Raw genomic sequence first — 14,591 nt, forward strand, 5'->3', positions numbered from 1 at the left:
ACTAAGGTCGTAGAGTGTAGCCCACCTAGTGACTGCTCTGTTTGTTCTAGTTTGATTGCCGATCTGGATAGTCTTGCGGTAGAGAAAGCCAACTTGGAGAATGAGAATACCTATCTTAGGGCGATTCTGAGTTGGGTTTCTAGCAGTGAGCCGCAGTTGGGCATGATGATTAAGCAGTTCAAGCGTGGTGAGGGGTTTGGGGTCGGTTACACATACACGAAGTCAGATTTTGACAGGTTGTATGGTAAGATTGGCAAGGCTGCTGGGAACACTGCTAGCACGAGCACGCAGCCTTCGCTTGTTAACCCCGTGGATGGTGTGCTGAAAGAACCACAAAAAGCACCTACACAAAAGCAGGTTTGGGTTCCAAAGCCCAATGAGCTGAGGAATCCCCTCGACACGCTCCCTGCTGCCGCAGCCCAGGTTGCCCAGAAGAAGGGGGCTGCTCCTCCCCGTCCGCAGGCTAGACCTCCACGTCCCAAGCGTGAGGTGAGATACCACTGCGAGTTCTATGACAGGGAAGGTCACCTGGAGGAGTTTTGCTTCAGGAGGAAGCGGGCTGTGAGGCGAGAGCAGGAGAGATAGAACGCGGACATGTACTCTGTTCGGGTGCACGTGATGAAGGATGGAGGCAACATTTAGGTTTGCTGTGATCAAGAAAAGCCTTTTGGCAATTCTCAATGTGAGCATGCAGCTATTTCCTCGACAGCACACCGTGTGAGCAGCCGAGCTTGTGACTTTTAAACTTGTAAAACACCATGCGTGAGCCCTGTACTTTGGGAAAAACCTTTGCTCGAATTGCGTGATTTCTTGGTTGTTTTTCCTTGCTGATGAATCTTTGTAACATCCATTTAGTTTGTTCAGAGTTCTCATACAAGGCCTGCGTATGTTTTAGGCTTCACTGTTGCACAACATTTTCTGTTCTAGGTGGCATAAGGAGTTATGATGGATGGATCTCAATAAACTAACTGGCTTTTGCTTCATATCTTATCATTGATGAAATTTTGCTTCCACTGGGTCATTATTCTGTTTCTGTTTCTGTTTTTCTTTTTCTTTTTTTTTTAAAAAAAAACACTGTTATTGTGTTTCGTTGACTACTAAGGAAACCTGTAAATATTGTGCATCCTGTACTAGGTGATGACGAGTTGTGAGAGGAGCGGTGAGGTGTGGTGTGGCGCACAAACTGGTGTGCGGATAAGGTAGAGCTGGCTTAACGCAATAGAGATGGTAGAAGTCGTCGGGAGTCGGAGAAGGTGAGTGGCGCGTGAACAAGCTTCTTGTAGGCCAAATCCCTTATGCAACGACTTGGATAGCATTTGCTAATTCCTGCTACTGCTAGGCTAGTAACATTGCATCTCTACAAAGTGAGAAACATACTTCTACTCTTACGCCGGCGAGACCTGGGCTTCGACCCCCCTGGCCTCTGCTGGCCTGATGGCCTCGGATGGAAGTGGGGAGACTGGAGATCTCTGCTTGGTGCTGTAAATTACTTCCTCTATCCTAAACTATTAGTCATTTTAGATTTTCTAGGTGCATAGTTTTTATTATGTATCTAGATATATATTATATCTAGTTGCATATCAAAATCTATATATATATATATAGAAAAGCTAAAACGACCAATATTTGGGACTGAGAGAGTAGGTCCTAGTATTTCTTTCTAGGCTTGTGTGTCCAGGCGGTGGAGCCTATGTCACTCCGGATTAAGTCCATCTGGCCCTTCCTCCGCATCTTCGACGTTGGCGATGGGTCAGTGAGAGAGGAGTTGCTGGATTTGCTGTTTCGGCAAAAGCATTTAATCTTGGCGTTTCCTGTGCTGCAGTAATGCTTCGACCAAGCATGGTGATGGTGCGGGCGGAGTCGTACAGAGTGGAGGAGCTTGTTGGTACTGTGGATACATGGACGCTGAAGGGTGTATAGTTAGAGATAACAGGTTTTTACTCCATTAGGGTATGAATTTGGATCAGACCTCTAGGTTTATTAATAGGCAAAAAGCTCTACCCATTGGGTTTATAAGCACGGGGGATTGTTCCTATAGTACCCAAACCTATAAATTCATGAATTTTTTAAACCTGATCCAACCTAGTGCATACTACCATTTTATTGTGAACTTGTAGTAAACTTGATGTTAATACCATTGCCACCTGAAGTACTAAAGTTTTTTACTACATGTGAACTTGATGTTAATAACTTTCGATTGGTAGGTGTAAAGATCACCGTGATGTCCGACCCTAGAGGGGGAGGGGGTGAATAGGGTCGCTAATCGCTTTTTAACCTAGAGCTCAAACTACTTGCATAAGATAAACCTAACATGTCCTATACATGCTAGTTATGACTAAGGTTTATCTTTGCTATTCTCTACTTACCCCAAAATACTTGCAACCTATAGCCAATCCTAAACAAACTAACTAGGAAAGTAAAGCCACGCAAGATAAAGTAAATGCGGAAACTCTCTCGGTGAGCCATATTACGCAAGATAACGTAATATGGTAAGTAAAGAGATAAGTGCAAGAGGGATGCAAACTCCCGAGTAGACACGGTCATGTAACGTGGTTCGGCACAAACGCCTACGTCCATGGGACACCGAGGCTCTTCCGATCACCGTCTTGCACTACGCCACCAAGGCGATGCCGGCAAGCAAAGGCAAGTGCCCACAAGACACCGAGTCTCGTGCACCGCCACCGTCTCTCTTGGTCACCCAGCCGAAATCCACTACGGAGCTTCTCCACCAAGGAGGGGGTCTCCTCTTCCCCCGCACAAAGTGTCGTTTCCACTCCACACCAAGTTGGAGGGTCACACGACGGATCACAAGGATTGCTTGCCGCAGCAAGACTTCTCTCAAGGGAGCTCACGCAAGAACTAATCCCTATTACAAGCACTAAGCACTCTCACAAGTGTGCTTAAGCCTATATGATGTACAATGAAGCTCTATGGTGGTTGGAGGTGTTCTTCAAGTGTAGTATGCTTCTTAGTCTCCAGTAACCTCAAATGAACCGTGGGGTGGCATATATATAGCCCACACACCCAAACTAGCCATTGGAAAAAGGCTGACAAAATGCGCTATCACCGGTTAAACCGATGCTCCCGTTTTTGTCATCACCGGTTTAACCAGTGAGTGCATTTTCCAACTAGCCGATATACTTCAACGGCTACCTCAATCGACCGACGTAATCAACCGATGCAGCGTCAGTTTAACCGGTGAGTGTAGTTGCTGAAAAACAAACTCTCTGGACAACTGCACCGATGTTCACCAATATCTAGCATCGGTTCATCCGGTGTATAGATTTTGCCTCAGCTGCTGAGTTCATTGCACCGACGTATTCAACTTTCCTGGCGTCGGTTCAACTGGTGTTACCAAAATTCCCATACGTGCTCCAAGTCAATGCACCGACGTATGTAATTTTCTTAGCGTCGGTTCAACCAGTGATACTAAAATATCTCTGTCTTGATTGTTTTGACTTGGTTTCTTCACGGTCTCTTCAATCTTCGAATCCTTCGGAACCCCCATAGGGGCGGCCCTTCGGGCCTTGCTACGCCTATCTTCTCTTTGTCATCACTTAAACCTAAAAGCCTGAGAATGGTCATCTTAACAATCATATTAGTCCAAGTGTTGTGTTGTCTATATCAATCACCAAAATATTATATTGAAATATGGCATGAGAGGCCATTTTCGCTACAATCTCCCTCTTTTTGGTGATTGATGACAACACAACCAAAGCAAGCAAGATGAACTGCAATAATATGAAATTGATAACAATTTGAAAAGTTAGAAACTACTTAGCTTGCTTGGATGACATTTCAATGCTCATTTTAAAAGCCATCGGTATTTGAAATTGATACCAATTGTAGAACAATGGCTTGTGTGTGGTTTGAACCATATGAGCAATGAAAATTTTTGTACCTTAGTCCATGGGATCATCAAATTGCACTTCTCCCCCATATTGACTAAGTACCTCCACCTATCACCATACATCCTTTTGCATTACATTTTCCATTCCTCCCCCTTGCTAATGGCATCATTTGCTTGCTTTTAGGGTACATTTCTCCCCCTTTGTCATCAAACACCTAAAAGCTTCAAAACCACTAGCAACAAGGAGCATTAGTAGCAAAATGAATTAACTTGGTAAGAGGTGTTTTACCTAGACATGCCTCCCTATATTATTTATCTCTTTAACCTTTGGGAGTTATGGCTTGGTCTTCTTCCCTTGTCCAATCTTTCTTGATCAATTGATACCAAATGTAAGGGTAATTGCAATGTGCATCATCTTGATATCGAAGGATTGAGTGTATTACCATATGGACTAAGGGAGTGTGACTACAACAAATATCACTTTGAAAGCATGTTAGTCACAAAAACACAAGCTATAGAGTTAGCTCCCCCTAAATGTGTGCAATAGTGTTTGAATCACCTAACCAAATGTATGCACTTGTATTTCACATAGTGTGGATCAAACTCTGCAACTTGAAAAACATGGCACCAATTGAAACAAAATACCTTTGTTGAATTTGAAATACCACTTGTAAGATCTTATTTGTGGAAGGTGGTACCATTTTGATGTGCATGTGCCATGCAAAAGTGGTGCATTTTACACCAAGATTAAGCTCATGTAGAATGCTTCAAGAATAATTATTAGTACAAGCAAACTACCATATGAAATTTCTAGGAAAGCATATCAAATAAAGGATACCAATTGTAAATACCAATTGTAAAGATAAGATCATGCATTCCTAGAGAGGCATTGAGCTACAATGATGCATGAAGGATATCAAATGAAATTGAGATCATCCTTTGACCTTGCTCATTACCTCATATGTAGGAGAGGGGAATTTGGGTCACTAATCTTTAATCCACGACTTGGCTTTAATCCAACTTTGCACGATGCATCCCTACTCATGCATCCCAAACCTTGCCAAGCCTCCAAATTCCCCGATACCTTGTTTGGCGCCTAAGTCTTAGGGATCCAAACCTTTTGAGAGCCATCCATGGTATGAATAATATCCTTGGGCACCCAAATAGGCCGGTACCATCCATATGTTCTCCACCCCATGACATGAGCCACCACCTTACCATTCTTCTTCTTTTCAAGTATGTAATGGTTGCTCTTTTGCTTGTTCCTGTGGGTGGGCTTGGTGTATATGTATGAAGCCTTCAAGTATGGAGATGTGTTTTTCTTGATCTACTTAGCCTTCTTATGTCCCTTCTTGCTCTTGTTCAAGTTCTTGGGCTTGCCATTTTCTTTGCCCTTTGCTTGGCCCTCTTTTTCCTTGCATTGTAGCAAGTCACGGTTTCTCCCTTCTCAAGCTTCTTCACGCCCGCGGAGGTGTTATCTTGAGAAGGTTGGACTTGCTCTTGAGTGTACTTTCCTTTGAGCCACCTCAAGTCCGCCATTAGCCTTTCTACCTCTTGTTTGAGCTCATCATTTTCCTTAGCAATGAGATCATCACATGTTTCTATAATCACATCCTCATTGCAATGGGTTAGATCACAAGAGTTAGACGCATCTACCTTGACAATGGGAATAGCACAAGGAATATTGCAAGGAAAAGATTATCCGATGATGATTCACTTTTAGATTCAAGACTCTCATATTTCATTTTAAGTTCTTTATGCTCATTGTCTAACAAATTGAATTTGTTTAGCAAGTTCTCATATCTTGAGACAAATGAAGCATGAAGTTTTTCTTTAGCCTTGAGAGTTTTGATTTCTTCATTTTGTTTAGTGAGATATTCTTGTTGATTATGGAGGAGTGTCATCATCTCACTAATTTCATCGGTTTCAACATCGGATTCATCATTTGAGGAGGAGTCATCACTTACATCGTTATTACCTAGTGCCATAAGACACATGGGTGGTGGTGATAATCTCCGAGGGCGATGGGTGGTGGAGCTCTTGGAATTTTTCTTGTGACTTGAGCTTTCACCACTTTTCTTGGGCTTGTAGATGGCGGAGAGAGCTTGGGGTCTTGACTTGTTCTTTTTCTTCGCCATCTTCTCCATCCCAACCGCACTCCCTCTAATGAGTGTTTTGTACCCAAGCTCATAGAGTTCATGTACATGCTCGGCAATCTTGCGGTGATGGTATAGCACGGCCCTTGGATATTCTTCATCACTTGAACTTGATTCATCATCACTATCTTCCTCATCCTCTTCTTCTTCTTCACTTGAGCTTGATGAGTCTTGTCGCTTTGGTTGGTGCTTACATGAGTGCTTGGCGGCGAGACTCTTTTTGCTTGAAGAAGAGGTGGACTCTTGCTCTTTCTTCTTTGTCATTCCCATACTATACTCATGGGCAATGATTTGATTGATGACTTGGTTGGGTGTAAGCTTGACCAAGTCTTCTTTTTGCAAGAGTGTGTTGATGATGTCGTAGTCGGGCTTGCGAAGGCTTCGGAGAATCTTGCGGTTGATTTCTTTATCTTTAACTTGATTGAGACCTAAGGCATTAATTTCATTGACAAGAGTGTTTAATCGTGAGTACATGTCATGAGCATTTTCATTGGGAAGTTGCTTAAAGCTACTAAGCTCCTCGTCGAGAATATGATATTTTTGATTCGCAACATCCTTTGTGCCCTCATGATTCTCTACAATTTGCTTCCATAGCTTATGAGCATTTTCATTAGCAAAAACACGATTAAACACACTATCACATAATGAGGACAATAGAATTGATTTAGCAATGGCATCATATTGTCTCTCGGCCTTATTCTCATTTTTCATGCCTAATTCGGTGACACGCCAAACATCAAGCCCACAGGGCTTGGAGATGTGCTTGCATAAGCACTTTCCAACGTGGGAAACCCGTGCCATCGAAAAACAGAGCCCTATCGGTACTCATCCCTTCCCCGGACATGATACTCACTCGACGGTGAAGTCGACGGGTCTCCTACGAGCTTTCTCACAAATTTACCAATAGAATTGGCTAATCCTCGTAAGAGGTGTGAGACCAAACTCTGATACCAATTGTAAAGATCACCGTGATGTCCGACCCTAGAGGGGGAGGGGGTCAATAGGGTCGCTAATCACGGTGATCTTTACAATTATATTAGTCCAAGTGCTGTGTTGTCTATATCAATCACCAAAACATTATATTAAAATATGACATGAGAGGCCATTTTCGTTACAGTAGGTAAATCAAGCTCATAGGGACATAGTTGACATCTCAAGTTGGCTCGCTCTTGTTATAGAAAATCAGCAGTATAGAACTTTGAAGTTAGAGAGCACACTTTATCAATGTTGAATGAACTGAATGAATCACTAGGATCTAAAGATGTACACAAAATGAGAAGCTCAATTGCTTGTTCACTGAATATGATGTTCAACTCTTGTGCTTGTTGATCTATTGCAATAATGAAGATATCATATCTATACTCAGCTGTAGTCTCAATGGGTGCCCAATATATAATGAAATCTGCATATAAGCCTTTCACATCTGGACAAACAATCTCTTGTTTCAAACAAAAAGATGTCACACCACTAATAAGCTTCCTCCAATCTTGCATTGGTCTCTTAACTCCTGAATCAGTGACACCCAGCCTACAGATCTACCATCTCGGGGTATCCCTCAGTGGGCTCAGTGAGGTGATACACCGCACCAACACATAGAGCTAGAGAAAGCCCGAAGTCACAACTGAACCTAGGTCGTAGCATAGATTGGCTAGCCTACACGCATACAATATATAACTCATGGAAAGTCATGACACAATACAATATACTATCAAGGTAGCATAAAGATCATACTAGTTATGACTTAGCCAAGAATAATTGTTTGATGAGACGCGCAAATATATAATTATTGCAACAATATGAGGGTAAGTAAAAATTGAAGAAACTGATGTGGCTTTGAATCTCATCCTATTTGGGTTGAGGCTGTCGCGCCGAGATGTATAAACCATACTAGGCATCAAGGAGCATGAAGTAAAGATGCATCAAGCTGTAGCAACAGCATGTACAAGCTGTCTTGTTGCTCATGACCCATGATAGACATGCAAACCAATGCATTAAATTCTTGCGTCCGCCAGCAACCACTTTTTGGGTGCATTAAATTCTTACAACTAGTAGCAACCACTATGAGTGCATTAAATACTTATGCATGCCAACAACCCAACAACAATTGTATATCATCCTCCTCATGATCCATGATCGACATGCAGACCATTACAGGTGCATTAAATACTTGTGTCTACCAGCCACCACTCTATAGGCGCATTAAATTCTTATAACTGGAAGCCACCAATAAATGGATGTACTTAATACTTGTAGCTACCAACAAATCCAACAACTATTCTGTAATGTCTTGCTGATCATAAGCCATGATGGTACATACCAGCACAAATGCATTAAATACTTGTGTCTGCCAACTAACATTGCTTTATGGGTGCATTAAATTCTTACAGCTGGCAACAACCACTATATAAATGTACTAATACTTGCAGCTGCCAACAACCCAACAACCACGTTACATAATCTAATATATTAAAAGATTCACTATTATATATTATTAAACCACACGTGTTGATGCTTTCTAACACGTGGCGTATAGCCAACGAGCAACCTACAATGTGGAACATAGCAAAGATGATGTGTCCATCTCCACAACAAGATTTAATTAGTCCAACTGGAAATTAGAGCTTGCTAACTATTCAGGATAGAAAGCTAAAGAGCTGTCAGCGTCCTGTATAAATAACGGTGCCCAAATGCCGGGTGAGAACACAGGGCAACATAGCAGCAAGTCTTAACTAGTTGTGGAACAAATGGGTGTTCTTCTATGCTTCGTGTCACTTCTGGTATGTCATGTGCTACATCAAACATCTACACTCTCAAGTAGTTGTCTTCGTTCTTAGCCATATTGTTGGGGAATCATCCATAGAATTGATAATAGATCTAGTATTTTTAACCTTTCTCCCATTTTGATGTTGCGGCAATGACGGTCTTGCAGGTTGTTGTGGCCAGTGGAGGCAAGTGTGCAGCTTTGGTGATAGGAGCCAAAGGGACTACTATGTTGTACTATGCCTCTATGTCAGAAATGAACACATACTGGCAGTCAGTGTTTCCTAATAGGCCATACCGTCAGCCATACTCTCTCATTTTAGTGCACGTTCTGGTACCTCTCTACCTCACACACAATATATGCATACTATATAAGCCTTAGATCATTGGGGAAGAAATTGTGTAGCTGCACTTTGGTTCTCAAGTGCATGTACTATTGTACCTTCTACTTAGGGTGTGCAATATACAGATGGGGATTTACTTTGACTAACATTATAATAAACATCTTACTGGAACCGAGAGTAAAGATCAGGAAAAGGAACACTGCTGGTCCATATATTCTGATCAGCTTACCAAAAGGGATGCAAAGATCTTCCATAACTGGGCACATAGGGTGACTTCAGAGAAGTTGTTGTACCCAGAGAGCACCTTCACTATGGGGTCCAAGATCAACCTCTACATCGACCGGGCAGCCGCCTTGCACAGTGCTTTCCCTCATCGTGATGTCGCCAATTCAATCTCGATGTCCACAGAGAACTTTACTAACATCGCCACCATGTCCTCGCCAGTGTCTGTCTCGATGGCCCGTGATATGTGGTCCACGCTAAGCTCGTGTGAGCACCCCCGCGAGGTGGTGGGTGAGCAAAAGGCATGCGCTACATCCTTGGAGTCCATGCACAAGTTCGTAGCGTCGGCACTAGGAACAAGCAGCATCCATGCCTTCTCCACATCCCTCGATGTGCCAGAGGAGGGCATTGCCTCACCGTCGGACATTTACAAGGTGGCGGCAGTGCGTGCTCTAACCGCCCATGGAGCTACCAAGGAACCATCCAACACCGTGACGTGCCACAGCTTGAGCTTCCCATTCATGTTGTTCTATTGTCATGCCGTCAACCTGACAAGGATCTATGAGGTCACGTTGAAGAAGGTTAAGAATGGTGTTGTCCCTGCTGTGAAGAGAAGGTCGCCGGTGGTCCGGGCACTAGCAGTATGCCATGTGAACACTTCGGGGTTTGACCCCACATTGAATTACTGGGTGAAGCTTGGTCTCAAGCCAGGGCAAGCCTCGGTGTGTCACTTCCTTACAAGGGGTGATGTCCTCTGGACGCCTACGTTAGTTGCTTGAGTAGTGGTATGCTCCGTATGAGCCTTTTTGTATGTAGAAAATAAGGAAGACAAGGTTGAAAGCACCTTCATGTATGTCGAGTTGTACTACCTAATATATGTGATCCCTGGCTCGAGTACTATGCATGCTCCATCTACCCATGTGTGCTCATCTACAAATGTGTTACCTGTATTTATTCTATCCTGTTTTTTATTCTATATACACTCGATCACATTTCCATCTTTCTATCCATAGTGGGCCCAATTGCATGATTCCGAGGATTCTTGTGATCTCCTCTCTCAATCTCCCAAAGAGAACCATAGTTTAAAGTACCCACATGAACATATAAAAGATGTTTTTTAATTACTTGAAGTCTACACGGGGCAAGGGAACCTTGCTCATAGCCTCGAAGCAGCCTGGAAGGTGCTCTGGAAGACATATTAAAGAGAGAGAATTGCCTATTTGACACTAGAAATAATGAGATTTGCCTATTTGACACTATCGGTACCCTGTAATAGGGATACCCACATTCTACTGCAGCAAGGCAGGGCTCGCGTAGTCATCCGTAAATGCGCGGTAAAGGGCGGAGCAGCCGGGCCCCATAGGTCAGGCCCTTACTGGCCCGGACCCGCTCCCCGCTCAGGGACGGGTCCGGAGACGCCATGTGTCCCTGAGGAGGGGAAGCTCCGAGCCGATAGCCGAGGCCTTGGACCCCCCATAGGGGTCCGGGACCTCCCGCGTCCATCCGGGCCTCCCACGTGCGTAGAACCAACATACCGCATGGGGGTGGGGGTCCGGAGCCGCCATGCGTCCCGCAGGCGCGGGCGCGGGCACGAGTCTTCCACTGCAAGACTCGCCCACCCACCGCATTCAATGCGGGTGATTGAGGCGTGCTCTGCTGCCGCGGCACGCTGGGCAGACTTTGTCAGTCCTCACTGTAGACTGCAGTATTACCGAGGTACACAGTGCGGCCGCCTGCGCCGCACCCGCGCAGAGCCCGTCTACGCCGCGAGCTACACGACCCGTTCAGCTACGTGGCAGGCGACGCCGCAAGCTACGCCAGGCGCCGTTTCGACAAGACAGCGCCTGGACAGGATGAACGGGGGATTCCAGGAGCAGGCAAGGAAATCCAGAAGTGAGATCTCCCCCGCCTGCAAAGCCATAATGTATGAGCAGTACATTATCTTGTACTACATTATTGGGCCCACCTGTCGGGGACCCAACGGCCATGTACGCGCCTCCCTTGAGATATAAAAGGGAGGCGCTCGCTGTACAGGACAGGCTCTATAGAGCACACTCAGACTCACACTAGACTCAGCTCCAAGCTCTTCCAGACTCAAGCAATACAACACACAGTGGACGTAGGGTATTACGCTCCGGCGGTCCCGAACCACTCTAAACCTGCTGCGTTCATCGTGTTCCTCAAAGAGATCGAACTAGTCCTAGCTAACCCCCGAGTACACACCCACTGGGCTGAGGCGGGTGCATTCCACCACCCGGCTATGGTTTGCCACACCACGACAGACACCCAAACTTGAATTCTTGCCTATATGTCCTCAAGTCGAGTTTTTGTTGTCTATTTGACACTACCGTGAGTTTAGATAGCTAACACTGTTATAAGTCCTAGGCGATAAGACTATTTTATCCCTAGAGTGGTTTGGACTACTTGACAGGGAAGATTTGTTTAGATAGCTATTATGTTTGTATCTTGAAAATAACACATTTTATTCCTCCAGGATAATTAAGTGAGCGGTAGATATGTTGTCCAAATATGTGTACTACAGGCTGCGAGGCCAAGTCCAGTGATGGGCCCATGAACACACTCGCCACCGACGTCTCATCTCGGGATTGTAACTTCACGGTGCAGAACATGGGCGACCAGGTGAGCATCTGGACGGAGGCCTCCGGTGCTGCCGTGGCGCGGGTTAGGGACACGGTCTAGGACATAGATCCCGTTGCCATCTATGCCATGGACGCAGTGTCAGAGCCTGTGGAGCTGTTGTTGGCACCAGGCTAGCGACACACACGCCCACCGGGCCGCGACTCACATGTGCCCGCACATACCCCAGGCTGTTGGGTCACCACACACGCACCCGAACGCATAGCAGCAGGTCTTATGTCTGTTGGGCCGGCACTCCCCCCCAAAAAGCTAGCTGGATAGGGGGTTGCACCCTCAACATATAAACCGTGCTTGCCCACCCACAACTCTCAATGTGGGACTATTCCCAATAATCTCCCCCTCACACATTGAGAGACACCGGGCCAACCTGAGCTCTGATACCAATTGTCGGTCCAAAACCAGGAGAGTTGGCCCAACCGGGCGTATACCCGGAGAAAGTCCTGCTACATCCCAAAAGCTAGCCCAAGAGGTGAGTGACTCCCCCACTTTTAAGTTGATTCAACTCTCCCCCCACAACCAATGTGGGACTAATCCCAACAGCTGTTCGACCCCATCGAGGCCCCCGCGGCTTAAAGGCCCTTGTTTGGTTTTGGTAATTGAGTGACAACTTAGGTGGACTAATAAGTGTTTATGTTGAGATACACAGGAGATTAGTCCACACAAAGACACTAGTATGAGCAACATATGCCATGGAGGAGAAATGACTAAGGGTTGATGCTATGCTCATATAGTGTGATCGAGGAGCTCATTGCATATGAGACATGACATGGAGTTATGTGACCAAAGTGGAGAAGATCAAGACAAGGCTTGGCTTGATGGATCGGTTGTAATGGAGAAGGGCAAGTCAAGGCTTTGAAGCGAGGGACCGCGAGGCGGTGAAGCTTGGGCAAGATTTGGTGCCAATGCACCGAGGCAACGGTGAAGAGCGAGCAAGGTCAAGATCGATGGACCAAAGAGGTCATGTGATGATATGGAGTGGATCATATCTTTTAAGAAAGATCAAGCCAAGTGTTGACTCATGATGATGATCAAAAGGCTTGATGGAGTTTGGTGCTTGTGTGGCATCAACATTTGGGAAGATGAAATGGAATGCACAAGGCAAATGTATGACTTGTAGGGCATTTCATTTCGCCGGTCAAAGGTTGTGTAGAGAAGTGCATGACCGGATTTAGGATAGATGGTCGTATTATCAAGAGGGGCAAACTTGTTTGCATATCGGTCATCTAGTGCCACTTGAGCGATCTAACATTGCGATGTTGCTAAGATCGAGTGGCGTGGTGAGATCAAGTGAAAATCCTTTGAAAATGTTTGTGAAATGCTAACACACATGCACATGGTTTTGTTCACGTGGTGTTTGCAAAGGAGAAAGAGTTGGAGTTGATATTTATCAACTTGGGGAAACAAGAAAGGCTTTTCGGTGTTCTTCGGAGAATAGGTTGGCTCTTGGAGTAAAATACTGTTTTGATCCATTATGTTTTGGATCAAATATTCAGGTTGGGATGTGTAGCCCTCATGAATAAGCTTTCCATAGAGTCCAAGATCACCAAATTTGGACATTGGAGCTAAGAGTTATGGCCGTTTTACAGAGATACATTTCTGCTGGAAATAGACCTGCGGACGGTCCGCTCCTTGGGGGAGGACGGTCCGCTGTTATCTCGGATGAGCTCGAATAGAACTATTTTTGGCTCTGTTGGTGGTCCAAAATGAACTGCGGACCGTCCGGTCCATGGGGGCGGACCGTCCGCCTTTAAAAGCTGAAACGGGCGCAGAAACTTGGTAGTTCTGTCTTGGGTGTCCAAATTGTATTGCGGACGGTCCGGCCCTTGGGGGCGGACGGTCCGCCTCCTACTGAAAATTCTGGGACAGAAACACTGCGGTTTCTGTGTGTGCTGTCCTTTTGAACGGCGGACGGTCCGCCCCTGGGGAGCGGACAGTCCGCCGGTCACTTCCAGATTTAGTCAGAGACATTTGCAAATCGGTTGGTTCGAAGTTTTGAACCGCGGACGGTCCGCCGCAGGGGTGCGGACGGTCCGCCCCAGGGGTGCGGACAGTCCGCCCGGGGCTCTAACGGTCGACTCAGACACATAATCATTGCAGTTCTAGCCGTTGATTTTGAATGGCGGACAGTCCGGTTTTTGTGAGGCGGACAGACCGCGAAAACTTTGTTTTCACGGGATTTGAGTGTAACGGCTAGTTTGGGGCCTCCCTCTATAAATAGAGGGTGTGGCCGGCCATTTGAAGGTGCTGAGCACCTTAGGGACTTGGTGTCCATGTGTGAGAGTGCTTGAGAGTCCTCTACTCACTCTAACTTGATAGTAATCATCCGATCGAGTGAGAGATCGATTCTAATGCGATTGCTTTGAGAGATTGCATCGAGTGGCACTAGGTGATCGTGTTGCAAGCCGGTGTGCTTGTTACTCTTGGAGGTTGCCACCTCCTAGACGGCTTGGTGGCAAGAGGCTCCGTTCAAGCCCGCAAGAAGATTGTGCGGTGCTCCGGAGAAGAGATTGTGAGGGGTATTGTGCTCACCCCGCGGGAGCCGCGAAGAGCAACTCTAGTTGAGCGAGACATGAAGAGCAACAAGTGGTCCGGCCGGATCAT

General features: G+C 45.6%; 1 protein-coding gene across 1 annotated transcript; it reads left to right on the forward strand.

Annotated features, from left to right (window-relative positions):
• Positions 1-9,421: 9,421 nt before the first annotated feature.
• LOC120701972 (BURP domain-containing protein 10-like) lies at positions 9,422-12,032 on the forward strand. Its single transcript, XM_039985761.1, has 3 exons — positions 9,422-10,054; positions 10,149-10,182; positions 11,875-12,032. The coding sequence occupies exons 1-3, from the start codon at positions 9,422-9,424 to the stop codon at positions 12,030-12,032; spliced, it is 825 nt and encodes a 274-aa protein (XP_039841695.1).
• The last annotated feature ends 2,559 nt before the right edge of the window (positions 12,033-14,591 follow it).

The sequence above is a fragment of the Panicum virgatum genome, chromosome 4K, assembly GCF_016808335.1.
Source record: "Panicum virgatum strain AP13 chromosome 4K, P.virgatum_v5, whole genome shotgun sequence".
Taxonomy (NCBI): Eukaryota; Viridiplantae; Streptophyta; class Magnoliopsida; order Poales; family Poaceae; genus Panicum; species Panicum virgatum.

Coding starts and splice junctions, on each gene's coding strand:
- LOC120701972 (XM_039985761.1), top strand. CDS start 9,422: ATGGGGTCCAAGATCAACCTCTACATCGACCGGGCAGCCGCCTTGCAC. Junction 10,055..10,148: donor TCAAGCCAGGGCAAGCCTCG/GTGTGTCACTTC, acceptor TTTTGTATGTAG/AAAATAAGGAAGACAAGGTT. Junction 10,183..11,874: donor AAGGTTGAAAGCACCTTCAT/GTATGTCGAGTT, acceptor TGTGTACTACAG/GCTGCGAGGCCAAGTCCAGT.